General features: G+C 40.6%; 1 protein-coding gene across 8 annotated transcripts in view; it reads right to left on the reverse strand.

Annotated features, from left to right (window-relative positions):
- The window catches only part of ENTHD1 (ENTH domain containing 1), a 104929-nt gene that overhangs the window by 30263 nt on the left and 49474 nt on the right, over positions 1-25192 (reverse strand). For all 8 annotated transcript variants that reach the window (XM_042993323.1, XM_042993319.1, XM_042993322.1 and 5 more), the window contains one exon: positions 14408-14531. In XM_042993323.1, coding sequence (XP_042849257.1) covers positions 14408-14531 — 124 coding nt within the window. The remainder of the gene's footprint in view (positions 1-14407; positions 14532-25192) is intronic.

Genomic DNA, 25192 nt, shown 5'->3' on the forward strand with positions numbered 1-25192 from the left:
GCCATTTGCAACCTGGATGGAACTTGAGGGCATTATGCTAAGTGAAATAAGTCAGACAGGGAAAGACAAATACCATGTGATCTCACTTATATGTAGAATCTAAAAACCAAAAGAAAACCAACAAAACCAGCAAACAAAACAAGCTCATGGATATACAGAACAGATTGGTGGTTGCCAGAAGTAGGGGGTAGGGAGTAGGGGGTGGGCAAAATGGGTGAAGGAGGTTAATAAGCACAAGCTCTCAGCTGTACAATAAGCCATGGGGATGTAACGTATGGCATGGGGGCTGTTAGTTAATAATCCTGTATTGCATATTTGGAAGTTGCTAACAGAGTCAATCTTAAAGATCATCATCATATTCTCTGCACAAGAAAAAAATTTGTTAACTATGTATGGTGACGGATGTTAACTAGACTTAATGTGGTGATCATTTCGCAATACACACAAATATCGAATCATTATGCTGTACATCTGAAACTAATATAATGTTATACATCAATTACATCTAAATTTTAAACATCATCGTCTAGTGGGTTTGACAGCGGGGAGGAGTCACGGGCAACTGAAACACAGCATCGGCACCGGATCAGCCATGAGAGCCCAAACGAAAATCAACAACCCGTTTCTGGTGTGTCAGGAAAGGCTTCCTGGGAGATGCAACATCTTTGCTCAATCTTCAGGATTCACACAAATGGATTCGCACGCCAGGGGTGGGGCTTCCCGATGGAGGAAGTGGCATATGCAATTCCTAGAGCCAACGAGGTGTTTGGGGCAAGTACTTCCGCGTCCATAGCTAGACCATCGCGTGTGACGGGGGAGGACGGAGGTGACAGGTAAAACTGGAGAGGAACCCAGCTTATCTGCCATGCTTCGGTGTCAGGACTCCATCCTAGGGGAGCTTCCCATTTTAGACATGTCTGAAGTCTCGAGTTCCGTTCTGACCTGACTGCTCTCTCTAACTTGCCTCCCCCAATCCTTTCTTTACCCTCCCTCCACGGTCATCTTCTTCAAGCAAGGTTATAGCACGGCCTTGCTTAAAACACTGCAGAGGCTCCTCACGGTTATTCAGGCACAACTGAACTCCCTCAACACAGCTCATCAGGAGACCGGGCACACGTGCCGGTCTTAGTCTGTTCGGGCCGATATAACAAAATGCCACAGACTGGGCAGCTTATCAACAACAGAAACTGATTCCCCACAGTTCCGGGGACTGACATCCAAGACCAGGGTGCCAGCATAGCCAGGCCCCGGTGAAGGCCCTCTTCTCAGCAGCCGATTGCCAACGTCTCACGGTGTACGGACGTGGTGGAGGGGGCGAGGCAGCTCCGTGGGGTCCCTTATAAACCGCGAATTCCCTTCAAGAGGGCCCCACCCTCATGACCTAATCACCTGCCAGAGGTGCCACCTCCTAATACCATCACCTTGGGCATTAAGTTTTCAACATATGAATGTGGGGAGGGGGGCACAAACATCCAGACCGTAGCAATGCCACTTTGCCCAAGGAGCTCCAGGTTGACACCTGTTACCCTGGCATCACTATCAATCGTGCCCCCTCGCATATCAAAGTGTCTTGGTCTGGACAATAGATCACATGGTCACCTTTTTGATACGACTTTGCCTACCTTTCTCACTCCGTCTGTTACCTGTCCCGACATCCACTTGATCCTAAGACCCTGCTAAATTGCTTTCGGTTCTTCGAGCCCGCCAAGCTTCCTCTTACCCCACACCTTTGGTCTCTTACACAGTGTTCACTCTGCCTAAGATAGTCTCTTCTTTTCTCCTCACTTGGTCTGGTTCCTTCTGCATAGTGGGCAAAATAGTGTAGTGAGCTCTCTTTCAAACTGGGGGTTGTGACCCTTTAGTGGGTTGTGAGGTCAAATTGTGGGTCACATCCAATATTTAAAAAAAAAAACAAAACTGCCTAGAATAAAATAGAATAGATCAGAGTACATTGCCAAAACTATTGTTTTGTGAAACTAGGGTGTGAGTCCACATGTACTGGGTCACGGCATAAAAGGCATTTCTGCTTGATCACAGTCGAAAGGTCTGAAACACTCTGGCATAGGTTCTGGCATCAGACACTTTTGGTCTCGATCCTAACTCTGCTCTGTGACCTTAGGCAAGTTACTTAAACTCTCTGTGTGGGTTTTCCTCCTCTATCTTGTAAGATGGTATGAAGATGGAATGAATCGAAGTGCTCACAAGGATACTCAGCACACACAAGGTAAGCGTTGGCCATGTTGTCATTGCCTATCAGGTTCCGGTTTGGACATCACCTCTCCTAACACCCGAAGTCATGGGTAGATGCCCTCCTGTGTGTTTCTCCGTCCTCCCTATCCTAACGTTTACCTCACTTGTCGGGTTGGACTCGATCCCTCGACCGGGAGATCCGTAAAGGCAGGGATCTTGTCTATCATCGACTATCACACAGTTAGCACCATGGCTGGCACCTGGTAGGCATTTGGGAAATTTTTGTAGCAGGAACAATTTGCTCCTTTTTGGAAAAAGATATACAGTCATTTGCTCCATTCAAATAAAGTCCACTTGGGACTGAGAGCTCAGTCATTCTGATGATGAACCTGTCACCGTACTTTAGATTAAGTCTGATTCTCCTAATTTGGGATGTTGGAGGGGTTATGTGACATATGTATAATACACACACTCGTTAGTAACGTAGAAAAGGATTTAGGCCGGATGGCTTTTTGACCTAAAAATTCCTAAACAATTCAAAAGTCAGCATCTCTTAATCTTTCCTTTCATCATCACAAGGATGAAAAAAATCGGCCACCGTGTGACAAATAAAAGGTGGCATCTTCGAATGTAGTTACATCCTTCCGGTCTTTCAATTACTTAACTGACTTCCACTGCAAATGATTGTGGATTTGCTCTATTCATTCACTTCAGTGGAAGCCTTTAATACTTTCATTTATGTCCGTTCTACACGTGCGAATCATGTTTTCCTGTATTTTTGAAGTAAAAAAGAGGAAATGATTAAGTTTAAAAGGTTTTAATTGGATTTCTTAATACCGAGCATATAATGCACAGTTGCCATGTCGATAACCTCTCAAATTTCTATAGGCGGTTCTGTAATTCAAAGCACACGTTGTAATGCTCTGATGATATAAAGCCTCTTTCAGAAAAATGTGAAAGCATACGGCAACTGCCCTCGAAACAGAAGACACTAGTACAGTGCATCCAATTCATGAGCGACACACAAAACCCGTATGCAACTGCTCGCAAAGCATCGTATATACCTAGAAGTGGCAAAGAGCAGAGCCCAGAGTCAGAGCTCTGCTAATGGCGGACTCACTCTGATACCTGTGGGTGGTTTGGGGGACTCCTGTATCGGACCAGTCTCTTACTGAATCAAATACGTACATGCTTCAGATGATGATTAGTGCTACTGAGGAAACAGAGCAGGGAAGAGGCATAGGGAGCGCCAATGGTGGTGGTGGTATGTCGATTTTTAAGAAAGCGTTCAGGAAAGCCTCCCTAGACTCTAACCTTTCAGCGGGACCAGGAAAAAGGGAGAGAGAGAGCGAGACCCAGAGAGTGAGACAGCATCGTATACAGGACTCGGGCATGGCCTTCAGAACAAAGGGCACTTCTCTGACATCCTGTAAAGGAAGCTTCAAGGCTCCACAAGACGGGACTGCTGGGAGGGATCTATCACGTACAACACGCTCAGGCACCTTCTACTTGTCCCGGAGGGCAGTCCCTTCAGCACGGCATTAAAAAAATGTACCGTGATGGGACACCAGCCTCACTGAAGAGCTTGTAGCGGTTGTCATCTTTGGGTGGAGAGGATCACAGGGATGAGGCAGAGGTGACAGGATTGGTGACAAAGAAACACGTGGGTGGACCTCTTAGGATGTATATGCCAAGAGATTCATGCCCCATAGAAATGCCTGCCGGGGGACGGGGAGACTCTCAAAAAGGGGGTGGGCAAGACGCTCTGTTTACTGGCCGTCAATCATCCTCTTTCCCTGGTCACTCCAGTGGCTGTTCAAGAGGCTTTGGCCACGTGGCAGGGATGGAGGCCATGCGTGGGCTCCCCTGACATTAACTCTTCCTGACCAAGGTGACCTGGCTACCCAACTGCTGAATGCTCAAGCTGTCAACATTAGAGGTTCCTGCTACACCCCCAGCGCGGCGCCATTTTCTGGGGAAAACAGCCAGTTACCTGGTATCAGCTTTCCTGTACCGGAACTCTCCGCTCTAAAGGAAGCTGCACTTTGCCTTCATTGGGGGACGCACATATCCGGGTGCAGAGTTGCCTCCCCTGCCTGCAGCCCTTCTGGCAGCACCGTGAGTGAACACTGGCATCTCACAAACAACTCTACACAAACTGGATTCTTAAAAAAGAGCAAATGCTTTTCAACTCTTTTTAGGAGTCTAGCAAAATCTCGGTATCGAAACATGACAAAGAATATCAGAAAAGATAATCTTGGGTAACTTCACTCCTAGATGTAGAGGTAAAACTCAAACTAAACGTCAACAAATCAAAGCCCGTGTCTTACCTATGAGAGAATAAGTCATGGCCAAATTGAGTTTATTCCACGAATTCAAGGTTGTCTTAAGATTTGGAAATTAACTAATTTACAAAATTCACAGCTCAAAGGAGAAAAATCTATAACCATTAATATAGACGCTGAAAATGGAGAAAATTCAATATATACTCGTGATAAAACTGTTAACAAATGAGGAATGGAGATCTGCCAAAAAACATACAGCCAACCCGTCTTAATGGCAAAATGTTGAAAGAATTCTCTGAAGAGAGAGACCAAGTATAGGAAGCCCATGATCACACTTTCATTCAACAGAGTGGTTCTACCGGGCATGGTTGAAGTAAGAAAACAATACTTTGGCATATGGCTTATAAGTAAAGAAAACAATTTTGCCATCATCCACAGAGGTTACAATTTTCAACATAAAAAACCCAGAGGAATCTAGACATAAATCAGGAAAATTGGTAAGAGTTAATTAAGCAAGGTTACTGGTTATAAAGTCAACATACAAAAATTAATTCCACTCATTTTCACCATCAACCATTAGAAAATGCAATTTATAGGGGCACCTGGGTGGCTCAGTTGGTTATGCGTCAAACTTTGGCTCAGGTCATGATCTCACAGTTCACGAGTTCAAGCCCCTCATCAGGCTCTGTGCTGACAGCTCAGATCCTGGAGCCTGCTTCACATTCCATGTCTCCCTCTCTCTCTGCCCCTTCCCTGCTCACACTCTGTTTCTCTCCTTCTCAAAAATAAATAAACATAAAAAAATTAAAAAAAGAAAGAAAATGCAATTTATAAAATATCTTTTACAGTAGCAAGAAAAATACATAAAGTACCTAGGACTAAATCTAACAAAAGATATAGGAGACCTCTATGGGGAAAAAGCATAAAATATATTAAAGAAGACTTAAATGAATAGAATGATGTGATGTTGTAAAGGTGTTACCTCTCCAAATTGATGTAAAGATTCGAGACAGTCAGAGACCTTGGGAACAAGCCCCCCGTGCACCTGAGACACTCTTGGCTGGCTGTTATGGCTGTTCTTAAGGAGCAAAGCATCAGCCGAGGAGCAAGTCTAGACAGGTCCAAACTAGTCCAAGGACAAAGGTCACCAAACTTGATCTTTCACCCACTTCCCCCTTATTGTGAGGCTAAAACTCACGCCCAGAGGTGGACACTTAGCTGTCAGAGGAATCATACAATGTGTGAAGCAGCTAACTGTGCCTGCGTGCCCAATTCCCTGTATTGTCCTACCCCTACATGCTTAGATGTCCCACCCCTACATGCTTAGATGTCACTCCTCGTCTGCCTCAGGTCCTTTAAAACATTCCCTAGCTATTATTGAGGTCTGGCTCCTTTGTCACGACTGTGTCTCCCTTCAGCTGAAGCTGTTGCCCCAATTAAGCCTGTCTGTGCCTTTGTACTTTGGGTCCAGCCTCATTTCTGCCGTTGCTGGGTCCAAGGACCTGAGTCTGGTAACAGATTGGCAGGGCCAATCGAAACTCATTTTTTTTTTTTCCAAGAACTTGACAAGCTTTTATGTGCGAAAGCGAAGGATTAAAAAGAGACAAAATATTCCTGACGAGGGAGAAGTGATCAAAAATTATCACAAAGATAGGGTAATTGAAGCTATCTGTGGGTGCAAGAATAGTCACATAACTTCTGGAACAGAATAGAGTCCAGAAACGAATCCATACGAATGGGCAAACTTGCTAAGGATATAAACAGCATGGCAGCTCAGTGGAGAAAAGGCAGAATTTTCAATAAATGATGTGGGGACAGCTGGTTATCCATTTAGCAGTTAAGACTGGACTCACGCTTCAACCACACACAAAAACCAACTCCAGCTGCGTTAAAATTTTAATTGTGGAAGGCAAAACTATGAAATTTTTAGCCCAAGCAGAAGGAGGCTCTACAGTCTTGAGATAAGAAAGAGTTTTTTAAAACAACAAGATACATGGGGCGCCTGGGTGGCTTGGTCGGTTGAGTGTCTGACTTCGGCTCAGGTCATGATCTCACGGTCCGTGAGTTCGAGCCCCGCGTCGGGCTCTGGGCTGACAGCTCAGAGCCTGGAGCCTGTTTCAGATTCTGTGTCTCCCTCTCTCTCTGCCCCTCCCCTGTTCATGCTCTGTCTCTCTCTGTCTCAAAAATAAATAAACGTTAAAAAAAAAAATTAAAAAAAAAACCAACAAGATACAAAAAGTGCATCCATGAAGACTAAAATTCTACCTCATTAAAATTGAGAACTTGTATTACTCAAAAGACTCTTCACCAAGTGAAAAGACAAGTCACAACCTGGGAAGACATTTACAAAATGAAATGTTTAGCCTCCAGAATAGATCAAGAATTCCTACAAATCAGTCAAGAAAAGGACAAACAACCAAATAGAAAAATGGCCAAAAAGACATGAACAGACATTTCACAGATGAGAAAACATGAATGAACCGTACGCGTATGAAAATGTGTTCAATTTCACTATCAAAAAACGGTTTTAGAACAAATGAGATACCAATTCCCACCCAATAGATTGGCAATTTTTCTCTTTCCAAGAATGGCGACCTGAAGGGGTTGGTGAGGACATGGGAAAACTAAAACTCTGGAAAACAGCTGGGCATTATCTAGTACACTTGAAGACGCTCATATTGAACCTTCCTTCAGCAATTTCACTTCCAAACATGTGCCCTAGAGCAACTCTTGTCCACGAGAACCAGGAGGCTTGTAGAAGTATGTTCACAGCTGTTCACGTTACAAAAAAAACCTGGCACTGTACTGACCATAGTAGAGCAGAATGAGTACATTCTAATGCACACACCCAGTAAAATACTGAACAGTATTCGTGAAAACAAATGACAATCCTACACACACGTAGATGAATCTTAAGAACATATTATTGAGTGATAAAAGGAAGTCACAAAAAATAAATTCAAAATGACTCCATTTAATAGTAAAGTTTAAAATCACGTAAAACTAAGTAACATATTGGGGTGCCTGGCTGGCTCAGTAGCTAGAGCACACGACTCCTGATCTCAGAGTTGCGAGTTCGAGCCCCATGTTGGTGTAGAGTACTTAAAAATAAAAACTGGTGGGGGGTGGGGGGCGCCTGGGTGGCTTAGTCGGTCGGGCATCCGACTTTGGTTCGGGTCGTGATCTCGCAGTTTGTGGGTAAGAGCCCCGCGTCGGGCTCTGTGCTGACAGCTCAGAGCCTGGAGCTTGCTTCTGATTCTGTGTCTCATTCTCTCTCTGCCCCTCCCCCACTTGTACTCTGTCTCTCTGTGTCTCTCAAAAATAAATAAATGTAAACAAAATTAAAAAAAAAAAAAAACAACTGGGGGCGCCCGGGTGGCTCAGTGGGTTAAGTGTCCAACTTCGGCTCAGGTCATGATCTTATGGTTCGTGAGTTTGAGCCCCACATCAGGCTCTGTGCTGAGAGCTCGGAGCCTGGAGCCTGCTTTAGATTCTGTGTGTGTGTCTCTCTCTCTCTCTGCCCTTCATCCACTTGTGCTCTGTCTCTCTCTCAAAATATAAATAAATAAATAAATAAATAACTTAAAACACACACACACACACACACACAACTAAGTAACTTACTGTTTATAGCATAAACGTATGTAGTAAAACTATAAAGAAAGCGGAGAATGATGAACACAAAATTGAAATGAGTGGCCACTCAGAGAGTGAAAGAAAGGGGTGGGATCAGTGAAGCTAAGACCGAGAGTTAGCGAGGGGTAAGTATGCCTACATGCTGCAGCCCAGTGTGAACAGCAGATCACGGTGTGCCCAAGAAGGGGGAAGGCAAGGGAGAAGAGGATGTTGTACGGAATGACTCTCCTTCTTTATTTTTGCCTTTGGGCTGAAGCCGCTGAAATTATAACGTGGAAATTAGAACCATTTGTTGACAGGATAAGTTGTGAACTAGACACAGTTTGTCAACAGAAATTCAGAATAATGTATTTTAGAGTTTGCGTAAAATTGTGAAACAAATAATCATATAAATAATAATAAATAGTAGCAAAATAAATTAGAGGCCTACTTTATTTGAAAGGAGAGAAAGAGGTCATTTCATCATCATTTATAATAACAAAAATAGGGGAATGACCTAAGTTACCCTTAATATAATACTGGTTAAGTAAAATAGAATACATTCATACTATCGCACATTATTACAGTAATTGCAAAAAATTAAACAGACCACGACTGGAAGAATGGATCAACAGAACAGAACAGAGTTGATAAACAGATACTATTTAGTACAGGTTAAAGAGTCATTTCAAAACAGTGAAGAGAAATAAACTAGTCAATAAATGTTGATACAACTGGCCGCCCACTGACCATATCTAGAACCCATCACAAATCCTTTAAATCCACATAGATTAAAGCATAACTAAAGCAGGGGCACCTGAGTGGCTCAGTCGGTTGAGCAACCGACTCTTGACTCTCAGGGTCATGGGATCGAGCCCCGTGTTGGGCCCTACACTGAGCATGGAGCCTGCTTAAGATTCTCTCTTTCCCTCTGCCCCTCCCCCCGGTTGTGGGCTCTCGCTCTCTCAAATTGAAAAAATAAAAGCACTAAAACAAAATTTAAAAATGGGTGAATATATACTATGAACGTGGTGTAGGGAAAGCCTTCTTAAAACACAAAAAAATATATGGTATTTGTCTTTCTCCATTTATTTCACTTAGCGTTATACCCTGTAGGTTCACCCACGTTGTTGTAAATGGCAAGATCTCATTCTTTTTTATGGTTGAGTAATATTCTTGTGTGTGTGTGTGTGTATCTTATCTATTCTTTATCCATTTATCGATGGACCCTTGGGTTGCTTCCATGTCTTGAACATTGTAAATAACACTGCAGTAAACATAGGGGTGTACGTGTCTTTTTGAATTAGTGTTTTTGTCTTCTTTGGGTCAATACCCAGTCGTGGAATTACTAGATTATAATGGTATTTATATTTTTAATTTTTTGAAGAACCTCCATATTGCTTTCCACAGTGGCTATGCTAATTTACATCGCCACCAACAGTGCAATTCTGACAGGTGTAAGGCAATATTTCATTGGGGTTCTGATTTGCATTTCCCTGATGATTACTGATGTTGAGCATCTTTTCATGTGTCTGTTGGCCATCTGTAGGTCTTCTTTAGAAAGTTACACAAAAAAGACAAACGCCATATGATTTAGCTTACGTGTGGAATCTAAGAAATGAAACAAAGGAACAAACGGAGAGAGAAAGAAACAAAAAACAGACTCTTAAATACAGAGACCAGATTGGTGGTTGCCAGAGGAGAGGTGGGGGGATGGAATAGATAAAGGTACAAACTTCTAGTTATAAAATAAATAAGGCACAGAGATGAAAAGCACAGCACAGGAAATATAGTCAATAAGGTTGTAATAAAGTTGTCTGATGGTCACTATACTTATCATGGTGAGCACTACTGAGTATTGTACAGAACTGTCTGATCATTACGTTGTACACCTGAAATTTATATAACACTGTATGTTAATTATACTTTAGTAAAAAATAAATTTACAAAAACAAAAAACAAAAGCTCTGAAAGGAAATAATAATACACTTGACTACATAAAACATCAGACTTCTACAAAAACACCAAGAAAACACAAATCTTCTGTAAAGAAATCTGAAAGACACTTCATAGCCTAGAAGATGATATTTGCAACATAAATCACAGAAAGGATTAGTAACAGTGTGAAAATTAGTAACGGAAACCCTCACTAAAATGGAGTCCGGAGGTTTCCCTAGGAGAAGCTCTCACGCCCTACCACTCTAGTCAATTGCACACACGACAGAAGAGCAGGACTTGACCTTGAAGGCGCATACTACTGGGAAGAGGAAGAGAGGCTTTCCATATCTCCCTCCCCTCCCAACAACAGCTCAGTCAATGAGAAGCCATTACACTTGGAACTCTCAGTTTACTCCAATGGCCTTTAAGCTTCTAACAGCCTTCCCGACTACTCCTTTTCTCCTTAAGAAAGTGTACCTCTCCTTCATTCCTTGGGCTTGCCTGTATTTTGCCTCAGCTCGTTTGTCCTGAATTGAAATTCTCTTTTATTCCCGAATAACCCTATCTTTTGCTGGTAAGATAAAGGGCAGTTTTGATTCTTAAGGTTAGCGACCTATATAAAAATGCTACAAAATCATTGAATTTAAATGATCAACAACAAACAAGCCAAAAGAAAAAGACTAAGGATATAAGCATGCACTGCACAGAAGAAGAAATAAAAATATCAAGTTAACACATGGAAATATGCAAATTATACCTACTATGCAATGCAACCTTTTCCAAGCGATAAAAATATAAGACTTGAAAAAAATCAAGTGCTGGTGAGGGTGTGTGTGAATAAGTACTTCTATATACCGCAAGCCAGTGTGAATCGGTATTGATATTTTGAGGGGCTATTTGGCAGCATTAACTAAAATGAAAATGGGCATATATTATGACCCAGGGATTCCATTTCTAGGAATCTATCTACCCTAAATAAACACTCACATATATGCACACAGCTATTCACTGAAGCATCATTTGTAATAGTGTAATATCAAGTAGTGAAATAATAGTGAAATATTGTGAAAATAGTGAAATAATAGTGTACTATTGAAATAGTGTAATAGTGAAAAATATAAAATACCAAACTGTCTACCGGCAGGGAAATAAACGATAACACCCAGGCAATATAGGAGTTAAAAAGAAAGGCCATCTACAGGATGGCCAAGTGACGTTGCTTTAAGACGTTTCAGAAAAATACAGAATATTCTGAAACAAAATAAAGTCAGTTCTACATACTTTTCAAGGTACATGTATGTGTGCAAATACACAGAGAAAGGCCTAGAGAGTAACCAACAAATTGATCATAACAGGTAACTCTGGGGAGGGAACTGTGTTGGGGTAAGGGACAGTCAAGGAGGATTTGGACTCTAGCAATATTGTTTGAATTTTTTAAAACAAGAGTATATTCACTTGTTACTTACATAATTAAAAATAAATCAAACTTATAAAATGATACACAACTATAAATTCAAATCTAAGGTTGTAGGCAAAGTCCCACAGGGACACAGTGAAAAGAAAAATTCGTGTGTAGAAAAGATTTTATAGCAGTAGTGACCTTTGAGCTGGGCCTGGCTGTCTCAATAGGACTTTGTCAAGCATCCATAATTTGGTGGAGGACCGTGGCAGACTGTATTTTCCAAAGATGACTGTACTAACACACACACCCTCCCATATGCTTTTCTTTCAATATGACATTGACACTTGTCCATGGAGGGGTGGGAGTCTATGTTCCCTCTCCCTTGAACTTGGGCAAGATTTTGTGATTGCTTTGATGAACTGAATGGGAAGGAAGTCTCACAGCATGACTTTTGAGAGGATCCAGCTACTGCCTGGTCTTTCTTTTACAGGACGCTCACCCTGGGAACCCAGCCACCATGCTGTGAGAAAGCCCAAACTAGCCCATGTGGAGAGACTGCACGAAGAGTCTCACGTGGAGAGAAACTGAGGCCCCCAGCCGACAGTGGGCACCAGCCACCAGACACACGAGTGAACGAGCCTTCAGATGATTCCCATCCCCAGCCTTTGTGTTCTCGGGCCGAGGCCCAAACACACGTCATGAGACAAAGCTAAGTCATCCCCACTGTGCCCTGTCCTAATTCCTGACCCAGAGAATTCCATGAGCGGAATACATGCTTATTTTATGCCACAAAGTTTTAGAGCAATGTGTTACCCAGCCGAAGTAACTGGAACAAAGACTTTCTAAGGAGAAGAAACTATACAGGTAATAGAATGTCACAGAGCATTGTGAGGATTGGCAGTATTGTGTGATGAGGTTACAGGGGTTGGCTGGGAGCAGGCCATGAAAATCTCATATGACAGCATAAAAAAATTAAACATGCTATCGGTAGTGGAAAACTACTGAAAGTTTTTAAGCTGAGAAGTGAAACATTTAGATCTGCATTTTAGCAAGATATCTCTGAGACTGGTGTGAAGGAAAGACGGGAGAAGAGAAAGACTCAAAAATAGGAGAAGCTTCTCCAATTAAGACGAGTTCTAACCAAGTAACGTGGGGGACTCATCCCTCACTCGGCATGTTTTGTGACTTTTTTCCTCTTAAAGGCTTCCTCTGAGCCTCGTTTATATTCAACTTCACTTGTATTAAAATGTTGGCGGGGAAAACTTATTTCCACACAAAAACCTGCACATGGATATTTACAGCAGCTTTATTTATTATGATTGCCCAAACTTGGACACAACTAAGATGTTCTTCAGCAGGTGAATGGATAAATACTCTATCATATCCTATTCGGCACTACGAAGAAATGGGCTATCAAGCCATGAAAAGACACAGAGGAGCTTAAGATACATGTTACTGAATAAAAGAAGTCAGTCTGAAAACGCTATCCCGTATGATTCCAACCGTATGACTTTCTGGAAAAGGCAAAATTGTGGAGACAAAGTATCGGGTGTTAGGAGGAAGGGAGAAACGTTCTGTATGATACTAAAACGGTGGATACGTTTCTCAAAACCCATAGAATATACAACACCAAGAGAGAACCCTAATGTAAACTATCGTCTTTGATAACCAAGCATTAATGTATAGTCACTGATTGCAACAAATGTGAGGTGTTGGTAGTGGGGGAAGCTGTGCTTGTCTGGGGGCAGGGGTGTATGGGGAAATCTCTGTACCTTCCATTCAATTTTACTGGGAGCCTAAAACCGCTCTAAAAATGAAGTTTAATTAAAAAATGTTGGGCGCAGCGGAGGGAGGCGGGGATACATGGGAATATTAGATCACAAAAATGTTTTCCTTACTATTCTTTCAAGCTTCTGGATCTGGATCCGTTTACATAAAGCGTATTCTAAGAAGACAGAGCAAGCTGTCTAAAAAACGGTAACCACTTATAACTAATTATCCATGTGAGTCATACCATCCTGGCACTTACAAATATCACCATAACCCACAACTTCTTGTTCTGTGTTTGTTGAAACATCCTCATCATCATTCTCAGGACCGGTTTTATAAGAAAATTATATAAATGCAAATGTATAAAAGAAATCTACACTAATAACCTACAGGGTTTTTTTAAATATATTTTGGATATTGGGGATATATATAAGGAGAAAACCGAGGTGCGTGGCCCAAAGATGAGGGAGAAGACGAAACTCAGAACATAAGGAGCCACCTCTGCAATGAGGGAGAAGATGCCCGGATGGATATAAAAGCAAAGACAAATGAGGGGATGAAACATACTAATGAGAACGTTTCATTCTCAACTTGGCAGAAGGTCTTGAGTCCTATTTTTTGAGAAGAGCAAGAGGAAGAATGTATCAAAAATTGAGAGTTTCTGAAAAATAGAGACAGTATGGAGTGGTGCCATGGTGAATCAATCGGGTCTTTCACAGCAGCAGGACCCAGTTGGAATTTGATAGTGTAATTTCTTGGAGGCCAGTCTGTATCATTTTATACGGTACCCCCTGTAATGTTAATTATTCAAGAGGCGATTAGCCAGTTTGGGGGATCCCATGCATTCTGGCCTAAAGCTTGGTTATCAAAGAGATGTTCATACAAACGAAAAAAGGAACTCAAATTAATTTTTCTGCTTTTTTAAAGCATTCGTAAGAGGTTTGACTGTGGTAACTAATTTTTGAAATGGTGAAAAAGAAAAGAAAGCAAAATAGGGAAAAAAACCACTGAAACAAATGGCAAAATAAGATTATAGGATTATGTGTGGGCTGAATTCAGCCATGCTGGTCCCATCCCCCATTATCAAAGTTAAATTAAAGCCATTATTGCTATATTTCACAAAATAAAATCTGATGAAAAGCAACTCCTTTCCCAGTGTTTCGTATGGATGCTTCTGAGTAAACTTTCTAATTTTTACCCAATTTACCTGCATCGCAGAGGTGACAAACGTCTGCTTGCTCTTCTGATAACCATTTAGTTGATGAGGTAATGGGAGGAGGAATTGTGGACAAAACTGGCTTTGGATCATCCTCATAAAATAACATCAGGTCCTTAAAGAAAATAAGAGAGCACATGAAGTTTGAAAAACATAATTAATCCCTCTGCTTCAATTTGGTAAAACAGATGGACAATTCATGGAGATACACTGTGTCTATATGTGCTAACATAAACCCATTTTAATGGAAAGAACTTAAATATAAGTTATTTATACACTTGGTGTGCACTGAGCGTAGGGTGGTTTTCTACCCTTGGAGATCCTCACTCCTTGATGAAGACTTCTAGTGCAGAGTAGCAACGTTTCTGTTTGAGGCATGAACTTTCCCCACCACTCCCTGAGCATCCTTAGGGCGTACTATCTCAGAGGCTGATTGTTCTGTTTTACTGGCAATAATAAGGCTACCTGTGTCTATCTTTTTTTCAATGTTTGTTTATTTTTGAGAGAGAGTACACGAGCATGCGCGCAAACAGGGGAGGGGCAGAAAGAGGGAGAGAGAGGATCCCAAGCAGGCTCCATGCTGTCCGTGCAGAGGTAGACACGGGACTCGATCTCACAAACCACGAGATCATGACCTGAGCCGAAATCAAGAGTTGAAGGCTTAACCAACCGAGCCACCCAGGTGCTCCTATTTGTACTAAATTTTAGAACTTTAACTTTTTATCATGGAGTAAAACACAGATGATAATCAATCCAACCACGCAGTTAAACAAATCAATGCATGGCCAATCTGGTTTCATTTACATCCTACCAGTCCTCATTGGCTTTATTGTGAAGCCAACCCTAGATACATCACTGATTTCAGTGCCTCTCTCTAAATGACATGAACTCTTTAACACAATTATTATTTTATACCTATAAACTTCCCAACTCCTTAATGTCATCAGTTACAAACTCCTCATCTTTTCAATTTCTCATGAGTGCTATGAAGCAGTTTTTTTCTATAGCTTGTCCAAGAGAGGATTCAAATAAAGTCCATATGGTGGGATCAGTTGACGTGTCTTTTTCCTCCTATGAACAAAGATCTGTTTTATGGTACTTTAAGGTAATAATCAACATAGAGTAAAATGCATAAACCTTAAGGGTAGAGTTCAATAGGTTTTAACATTATGCCGTATACCTATGTAGCCACATTTCTGTCACTCCAGAAAGTTCCCCCAAGCTCCTTTCCAGTTGGTCCCACCCTCCCACTACCAGTAAACAGCGTCTATCTTCCATCAGTAGCAATGAGTTCGCCTGTTCTTTTTTTTTTAAATTTTTTTTTTCAACGTTTTTTATTTATTTTTGGGACAGAGAGAGACAGAGCATGAACAGGGGAGGGGCAGAGAGAGAGGGAGACACAGAATCGGAAACAGGCTCCAGGCTCCGAGCCATCAGGCCAGAGCCTGACGCGGGGCTCGAACTCACGGACCGCGAGATCGTGACCTGGCTGAAGTCGGACGCTTAACCGACTGCGCCACCCAGGCGCCCCGAGTTCGCCTGTTCTTAAGCTTCATATGAATGTCATCATACGCTACGTGCTCTCTTGTATCTGATTCCCATTGCTTAACACAATGTGTGAAAAAAATGCATCCATATTTTGTGTGTATCCGTTCCTTTTTTTTTTGTAAGAAGTATTCCATTGTAGGAATATGCCACAATTTGTTTATCCATTCTCCTCCATATGAACATCTGGATTGTTTCCAAATTTCGGCTATAATGAATAAAGATACTGTGAACATTCTTACACAAATCTTTTTATGGACAAGTGTACTCATTACTCCTGGATATTTACACAGGAGTAGAACGGGCAGGTCATAGGATAAGTTAAACAGTACTTAACTCCATTAAATATACAAATTCATAGAATTCATATATTTCAATATGAATTTAACTTCATTAAATATATAGTATGTAACTTCGTTGAAACTGCCAAACCATTTTCCAAGGGATTCGCCCCTTTTTATAATTCACCTTTTATTTTAAAATCACTGTAGATTCACATGTATTAAGATATAATACAGAGTGACCCTATGTATCCTTTACCCTGTTTTCCCTAAAAATAACATCTTAAAAACTGCAGTACATATCATCCAAGATATTGACACTGTTACGGTCAAAATACAGAACATTTCCATCACCCTAAGGACCCTTCCTGGTACCTTTTTATTACCATAGCCTGCCCCCCACAACTACTAATCTTTTCTCCATTTCTATAATTTTGACATTTGAAGACATGTTATATAAATAGAGCCATATAGGATGTAACCTTTTGGAATTGGCTTTTTTTTTTTTTTTACCTGGCATAATTCCCAGAAATTCATCCATGTTGTTTCATGCATTAATAACTCGTTCCTTTTTATTGCTGTGTAGGTATCCATGGTATAGATGTATCACAGTTTGTTTCACCTGTCAAAGGACCATCTGGATTGTTTCCAGATCTGGGCTATTATACATAAAGCCGCTGTGAACACTGTGTGTAGCTTTGGGTATGAAAGTAAGTTGCCATGTTGCTGGGATAGATGTCTAAGAATGCAATTGCTCAGTCCTATGGTAGTTGCACGTTTAGTTTTATAAGACGCTGCAAACGGTTTCCCAGAGTAGGTTTACAATTTTACATTCCCACTAGTAATATTTGAGTGATCCAATTTCCCCACATTTGCCAGCATTTGGTGTTGTCGCTACTTTTTACTTTAGCCATTTTGATATTTCATTGTGTGTTTCAATTACATATTCCTCGTGGGTGATGAGGTGGAACATCTTTTCATGTGCTTATTTGCTGTTTGTATTTGCTGAAGGGACAGTTCTTGTCATTTGCCCATTTTCTAATTGGATGGTGCTGGATTTTTAACTGTTGCGCTTTGAGAGGTTAGTTTTTTAATTTTTAATTTTTTAAAAAGTAGGCTCCATCCCTAATATGGGGCTTGAGCTCAACGACCTTGAGATTAAGCTTCGTATGCTCTACCCACTGAGCCAGCCAGGTGCCCCAAGAGGTTTTTATTTATTTTTTTAATACTCAAGATATTAGTCCTTTGCCAGATATGTGGGTTGCAAACATTTTCTCCCAGTCTGTAACTTGTTTTTATATCTTTTTGCGATGAGGTCTAACTTTTTTTTTCTTTTAGGGATCATGTTTTTGGCCAGCCCTAGATCCCAAAGATGTTTCTCCAGTATTTTAAAAAAGTTTTATAGTTTAACATTTTACATTTAAGTCCACAATCTACTTGGACTGAATTTCTATATGAAGCTTAAACGGAGGCTCATGGTTTTGCCTATACCAATGTCCAATTGCCCCAATATCATTTGTCGAAAAAGTTGTCCCTCGTTGAATTCCTTTTGTTCCTCTGTTAAAAATCAATTGGCCATATTTGTGTGGGTCTAAGTTCTTGGTTCTCTCTCCTGTTCCACTGACGTAGGTGTCTATCTCTCCACACTCTCAATACCACACTCCAATTCCACACTCTCTTGATTGCAGTAGCTGCCGAAGGCTTAATATCAGGCAGAGTGATTAGTTCCACTTTAGTTTTAGCTGTTCTAGAGCCTGTGCCTTTCCACATAAATTTTAGAATAAGCTTATTATCTGTCTCAAAAAAAAAAAAAAAAAAGCTTTGCTGGAATTTTTATAGGAATTGCATTAAACCTATAGAGTAGTTAGGGGCATCTTTACTATGACAAGTCTTCCAATCTGTGAACATGGTATGTCTTTAACTGACTGGTCTTTAAAATCTTTCATCGGTATTTTCTAATTTTCAGCATACTGATGCTATACATGTTTTTGTTACAATTATACCTAAGGATGTCATTGGGGGGCAGTAATTGCAAATGGCATGTGTCTTAATTTGTTTCCACATGTTCACTATTAGTACATAAAAATGCAACTGAGGAGTGCCTGGGTGGCTCAGTCGGTTAAGCGTCCCATTTCAGCTCAGGTCATGCTCTCATGGTTCATGAGTTCGAGCCCCAAGTCAGGCTCTGAGCTGACAGTGTGGAGCCAGCTTCAGATTCTCTGTCTCCCTCTCTCTCTGCTGCTCCCTGCTCCCTTTTTTTCAAAAATAAATCAAGACTAAAAAAAAAAAAAATTCAGAGGTGCCTGGGTGGCTCAGTCCATTAAGCATTGAACTCTTGATTTTGGCTCGGGTCATGATCTCACGGCTTGTGAGTTCGAGCCCCACATCAGGCTCTGCTCTGACAGCTCAGAACCTCCTTAGGATGCTCTGTCTCTCTATCTCTCTGCTCCTCCCCTGCGCTCACTCACTCTTTCAGAAACAGATAAATAAACATTAAAAACAAAAAAGATAAAAAATGCAATTGATTTATGTATGCTGATCTTGTATCCTCCATGCCTACTGAATCCACTAGCTGGTTCTCTAAGGTTTTGTCGCCTCTCTGGGATTTTCTATGCAGACAATCTGTAAATGAGGACAATTTTATTTTTTCTTCTACACATCTTTTCTTTTCTTATTGCAGTGGCTGGAACTTCTAGTACTATGTGGAATAAGTCCTGGCCTTGTTCCCGATCTTGAACAGCATTCACTGTTAAGTACGATGCTATTGCAGGTTTTGTGTGGATGATCTTTACCAATTTCAGGAAAGTCCCTATTTCTAGTTGCGGAGTTTTTACCATAAATGGGTATTGCGTGCTGTTGAATGTTTTCTCCATCAACTGACAAAAATCCTATGATTTTTCTTCTTTAATTTGTTGACATGATAAATTACACTCATTGACTTTCAAATGTTGAGCCACAACTAGATTAAATCCCACTTGGTTCTGGTGTATAATTTTTTAAAATATATTGCTGGATTCAATTGGATAATTGTTTTTTGAGGATTTTGCCTCTCATTTCATGAGAGATAATGGCTTTTTTTTTTTTTTTTTTTTTGTAAGACAAGAAATGGTCTTTTTCTGGGGTTGGTAGCAGAGCATCAATACTTGCCTCATAAAATGAACTGGGAAGTACTCCCTCCTACTTCTGAAAGACATTTGTGTAAAAATAGTGTCTATTCGAGAATTCTCCAGTAAAACCATCTGGAAGTGGAGATTTCTTTTTCAGGAGACTTATATTACAAATTCACTTAAAAACAAAATGGTTACAGGGGCACGCCTGGGTGGCTCAGCTGATTAAGCATGTGACTTCGGCTCAGGTCATGATCGCACAGCTCTTGAGTTCGAGCCCCACGTCTCTGCTGACGGCTCAGAGCCTTCAGATTCTGTGTCTCCCTCTCTCTGCCCCTCCCCCCCAAATATAAATAAACATTAAAAAATTTTCTTAACGGTTACAGAACTATTCAGGTTCTATTCCACCTTCTTTGAATTTTCGTAGTGTCCGCTTTCTGAGAAATTGTTCTATTTCTTCTAAACCGTCAAATTTATGAGCATAAAGTTGTTGGCAGCAATTCTTTATTGTCCTTTGATAGCTACAGGAACTGTAGTGACATCCCACTTCATCCTGATCTGGTGATCGGTGTCTTTCCTCTTTGGCAGTCTTGCTAGAGGCTTATCCATTTTCCTATTTTTCAAAGACCTGGCTTTTGCGTCAGTCATTTTTTCTGTTAACTGTTTTCCTGCTTTTAATTCCATTAATTTCTGATCTTTATTATTTTCTTTCTTCTGTTTCATGTAGGTTTATTTGGTTTTCTTAGTTTTTTTTTTCAAGAAACCTAATTATTGATTTTACACCTTTCCTCTTTTCTAATCTAAGCATTTAGTGCTATAAATTTCCCTCCGACCACTACTTTACCTATGCCTCCTATATTTTGATAAGTTGTGCTTCCTTCTTACCCAGTTATATGCATTTTTAAATTTCCTCTGAGACTTCCCCTTTGGCCTATGAATAATTTAGTTTATTTTCCCAAAACATTTCATGTAAAATTCCTCATGAGTTTATAGTTATATATTTTCAATCCAATTCAGGTCTATTAGGTCATGACAATCTCTTCTATCTTACACGCATATCTCCTGTCCCCCACACCGAGAATCCCAGTTCTCAAGGACACCAAAGATGATTCAAATAGAGGATCACGAGACTACTCATTTGATTCATCCCACATTATGCTCACAATAATCTCAGATCAAAAATACCAACATCTTAGAATAAAAACACCGACGGAATGCAAGGAACATTTGTTTATTTGTATTTTACATTTTAAAGGATTACTTTCTTTATTTTGTTTCGTAATTATGCACAATATTTCCAGGATTCCAATGACAAATCTAAAATCACGATACAATCAAAGAAATTTAGCTTCTATCTCTCCTCCCTTATTCCCTTCTTTCCCTTTATACATAGCCTTTCCTTCTTTCTTTTTTTAAATGTTACAGCTGATCTTTGCATGTTGCGTCTTTAATATAAACAAGTAGAAAATCCAGGAATGGGCGTAAGCATAAATGGGAATTTATTGTGTGATAGAAGGCACTATTCAAGTCAATGGGGAAAAGGTGGATTGTTCAACAAACAGCATTGAAACAACTGATTATCATTTGTAAAAATACAAATTTAAAGATGAATCTTTAACACTCTTCATTCATTAAGTAATTTTTTGATGGATAGCATTTAACTATATTTTAAAAATTAAAGCATAAAAGAACTAGGGTAGTTTTTTACAAAACTAAACATACACTTACCACACAACCTAGCAATTGCACTCCTTGGTATTTACCCAAAAGAGCTGAAAACTTATGTGCACACAAACACCTACACACAATTGTTCATAGTAGCTTTATTCATAATTGCCAAAAGTCGGAAACAACCAAGATGTCTTTCAGGAGGTGAACGGGTTAATAAACTGTGGTACATCCAGACAATGGCATATTTTTTTAAATTTATTTATTTTTGAGAGAGAGAGAGAGTGCACACATGAGTGGGGGGGGGGAGGGAGAGAGAGAGAGAGAGAGAGAGAGAGAGAGAGAGAGAATCCCAAGCAGGCTTCATGCTGTCAGTGTGGAGCCCGACGCAGGGTTTGAACTCACAAACCATGGGATCAGGACCTGAGCTGAAACCAAAAGTCAGATGCTTAACCAGGTGAGTCACCCAGGCACCCCCAGACAATGGCATATTATTCAGCGTTAAAAAAAGAAATGAGCTATCAAACCATAAAGAGACACAAGAATCTTAAATGCATATTACTAAATGAAAGAAACCAGTTTGGAAAGGCTACATACTGTATGATTCCAACCATATGACTTTCTGAAAAAGGCAAAACTAAGGAGACAGTAAAAGGATCAGTGGTTTCCAGGCGTTAGCAGGAAAAGGAATAAATAGATGAAACATAGAGGATTTTTAGTACAATGAAACCATTCTCTACGACACTGTAATGGCAGATACATAGCACCATACATTTGTCAAAACTCACAGAACACACAGCAAACCTTAATGTAAACTGTGGCCTTTGGATGATAATGAGTGTTAATTTAGGTTCATTGATTATAACAAATGTACCACCCTGGGGTGGATGCTAATCGTGGGGGAGGTCATACAGGGCAGAGGCGGGTGGTGGTATGCATCGGGTATATGGAAAAATCTCTTTCTACTCACTTCTGCTGTGAATCTAAAACTGATCTAAAAAATAGCTTGTTGAACTAAAAAGCCAGGGTGATATTTAATAAAATCTTAGACTAGGGAAGGTCTTTCTAAGAATGACTTAAAATCTAGAAGCCGTAATGGAAAGGCAAATTTGACTACTTTTTAATGAAAATTAAAGACTGCTTTAAGGCTGTGATATCGGAGTCATAATAAATATATATTTGGTCTTTGTCCCTGGTGCTGGCCCAGAGCCCCTGAACTCCTGTAATTTCCTAAGTGAGAGGAGTGCTAGGAGCATCTTTTGTTTTAATATTTGGTCTTTGACCCTGGCTCCTGACACAGAGCTCCTATATCACTTGGAATTTTCTGGGAGCTCAGAGTGTCTTTTGTTTTGTGAGGTGACTCTTGGTGGGTTCCTGGACAGCTTCGGGATGGGGACTGGTCACCAGAAAGACCAAGCCATGATTAGAAGCCTGGAACTTTCAGTCCCACACCGCATCCCCCTGGAAGGGGAGAGAGACTGGAGATGGAATAAAGGATCAGTCACGCTCATCTGATGAAGCCACCATAAAAGTCCCAAATGTTTGCGGTGCCAAGAGCTTTTGGGTTGGTGAATACCGGACATGCTGGGAGGGTGACACAGCCCAACTCCATGGGGACAGAAACTCTTGCACTAGGGAAACTTCTGGGCCTTGCCCTGTGTATTTCTACATCTGGCAATTCATCTGTACCCTTTATCACATCCTTTATTATATAATAAAGCAGCATCTGCGAGTAATATTTCCATGGGTTCTTAAGCTGTTCTAGCGAGTGAGCAAACCCGAGGAGGGGGTCATGGGAACCTGGATTTACAGCAGGTCAGAAGTACAGGTGACAGCCCGAGATGTGCAGTTGGCATCTGAAATGGGAGGTGGGGGAAAGGAAGCTTTGGGGACTGGGCACTTAAGCCTGTGAAATCTGATGCCATCTTTAGGCAGACAGTGTCAGAATCGAGTTAAGTTGCAGCACACCCAGCTAATGTTGTAGACAACAGCTGGGTGTGTGGAAAACCCACGTCTCTTGTGTCAGAAGTGAAGTGCGACGGCAGGTGTGTAAGGAAAAAAAGAGACAAAGAAAGAGCGGTATGTTTTCCCTTTGCAAAGGCAAAAAAAAAAAAAAAAAGCCATAAATAAAATTAAAAAATCACACGAGGGGCGCCTGGGTGGCTCAGTCGGTTAAGCGGCCGACTTCGGCTCAGGTCATGACCTCGTGGTCCGTGAGTTCGAGCCCCGCGTCGGGCTCTGGGCTGACAGCTCAGAGCCTGGAGCCTGTTTCAGATTCTGTGTCTCCGTCTCTCTGATCCTCCCCCGTTCATGCTCTGTCTCTCTCTGTCTCAAAAATAAATAAATGTTAAAAAAAAATAATAAAAATAAAAATAATAAAAAAAATATTAAAAAAAAATCACACAAAAACCTGGAAATGAATAAAGAGATAAAGAAGCAGACGATGAGCTAATTATTTAATAGCCAAATAGCTCTTAGAAACTGATAACAAAAAGATGAGAAACCAAACAGAAAAACAAGCAAAGGAGATGAATAGAGTTAATAATAAAAAAGAAACACAGGGACACCTGGGTGGCGCAGTCGGTTGAGTGTCTGACTCTTGGCTTCCGCTCAAGTCATGATCTCACGGTTTGTGAGTTCGAGCTCTGCATCGGGCTCTGTATTGACAGTGAGGAGCCTGCTTGGGATTCTCTCTCTCTCCCTCTCTGCCCCTCCCCCACTCACATGTTCTCTCTAAGTAAATAAATAAACTTAACAAAAAGAAACACAAATCCCCAAGAAACATGTGAAAAGTTCTTCCACTCTTACCTGTAATTACAATGGAATAAATTAAAACAAATTTTCCCCACCTTTCAGACTGACAAAAAAGTGTACAAGTTTGATAATACTCAGTATTTGCAAAACTATGCTTCTGGTGGGCATAAATTGGTGCAACTTTTGGGAGGACAGTTTGGCAGTACTTTTCAAAACTAAAGATACATATAATCTTTCAGCGAGTCCACTTTTAGGACAGCATCATATAAAACGTGTACAAGAACCGCTGTTACAATATTGCTCTTAATAGACAAAAACATAAAAATATCCCTAAATGATTACCAACAGGGGATGGCCAAATAAGCGAAGATTCATTTATGCATCAAGAATATGCACAGCTAGGGGCGCCTGGGTGGCTCAGTCGGTGAAGCATCCGACTTCAGCTCAGGTCATGATCTCGCAGTTTGTGAGTTTAGGCCCTGCGTCGGGCTCTGTGCTGACAGCTCGGAGCCTGGAGCCTGCAGCCTGCTTCGGATTCTGTGTCTCCCTCTCCCTGCCCCTTCCCCACTCGCTCTCTGTGTCTCTCAAAAGATAAATAAACATTAAACAATTTTAAAAATAAGAAAGAATACAGCACCGCTATCCACACGGATAGAGAAAGACATCCATGATCTACAGTTTAGCAAAAAAGATGTGGAACAACACACACCAAAGGACTGCATTTATTACATGAATAAATTTGCATTTATTACATAAATAAAAAAAGATGTCCAAGATACATTGTTTAGTTCGAGGCATGCTGCAGAGCAGTATATATGGGATGAATCCTTAGATAAACGAAATGTCTGGACACAGAAAATTTCCCTCCCAAATTTCTAAGAACCTAGTTAGTAACGGATGCCTCCAAGGGAAGGAACTGAAGGTGTATAGAGAAGTAAGAAGAAACTTTGTTTTTCACTCTTTACCCTTTCATATTGTTTCAACTTTTTCCAGCAAGTATCTTCCAACTTGAAAAGAATAAAAGTACAGACATGAAAATAAAAAAGGGCTTTTCAGCATAAAGCAATGATGCAGAAACGAAGTAAGGGGATGATGAATTAGCATGATTAGAATAGGTACAATTTCCATTTCCCTAACAGCTTTGATGAGTTCAAAGTTTTGCAAATATAATAAATGATATGCTAATAAGCCCAAGGATAAAAACTGTTTACTCTTCATTTAACAAAATAATAAACAGAAGCAGGAGGAAATAAACATTTATCTCCCGTCACTTCCAAACTCACAACTAGACTGAAGGCTTTGGTCAGCTTTAATTCTGCGGGAACCAATTCATAGCATCCCTATCTGTTACTATAGAAACAACTGTGACCAAAAAAAAAAAAGAAAGAAAAGAAAAAGAAAATCATAACCCTCATTGTTGA

The sequence above is a fragment of the Panthera tigris genome, chromosome B4, assembly GCF_018350195.1.
Source record: "Panthera tigris isolate Pti1 chromosome B4, P.tigris_Pti1_mat1.1, whole genome shotgun sequence".
In the NCBI taxonomy this organism is placed as follows: Eukaryota; Metazoa; Chordata; class Mammalia; order Carnivora; family Felidae; genus Panthera; species Panthera tigris.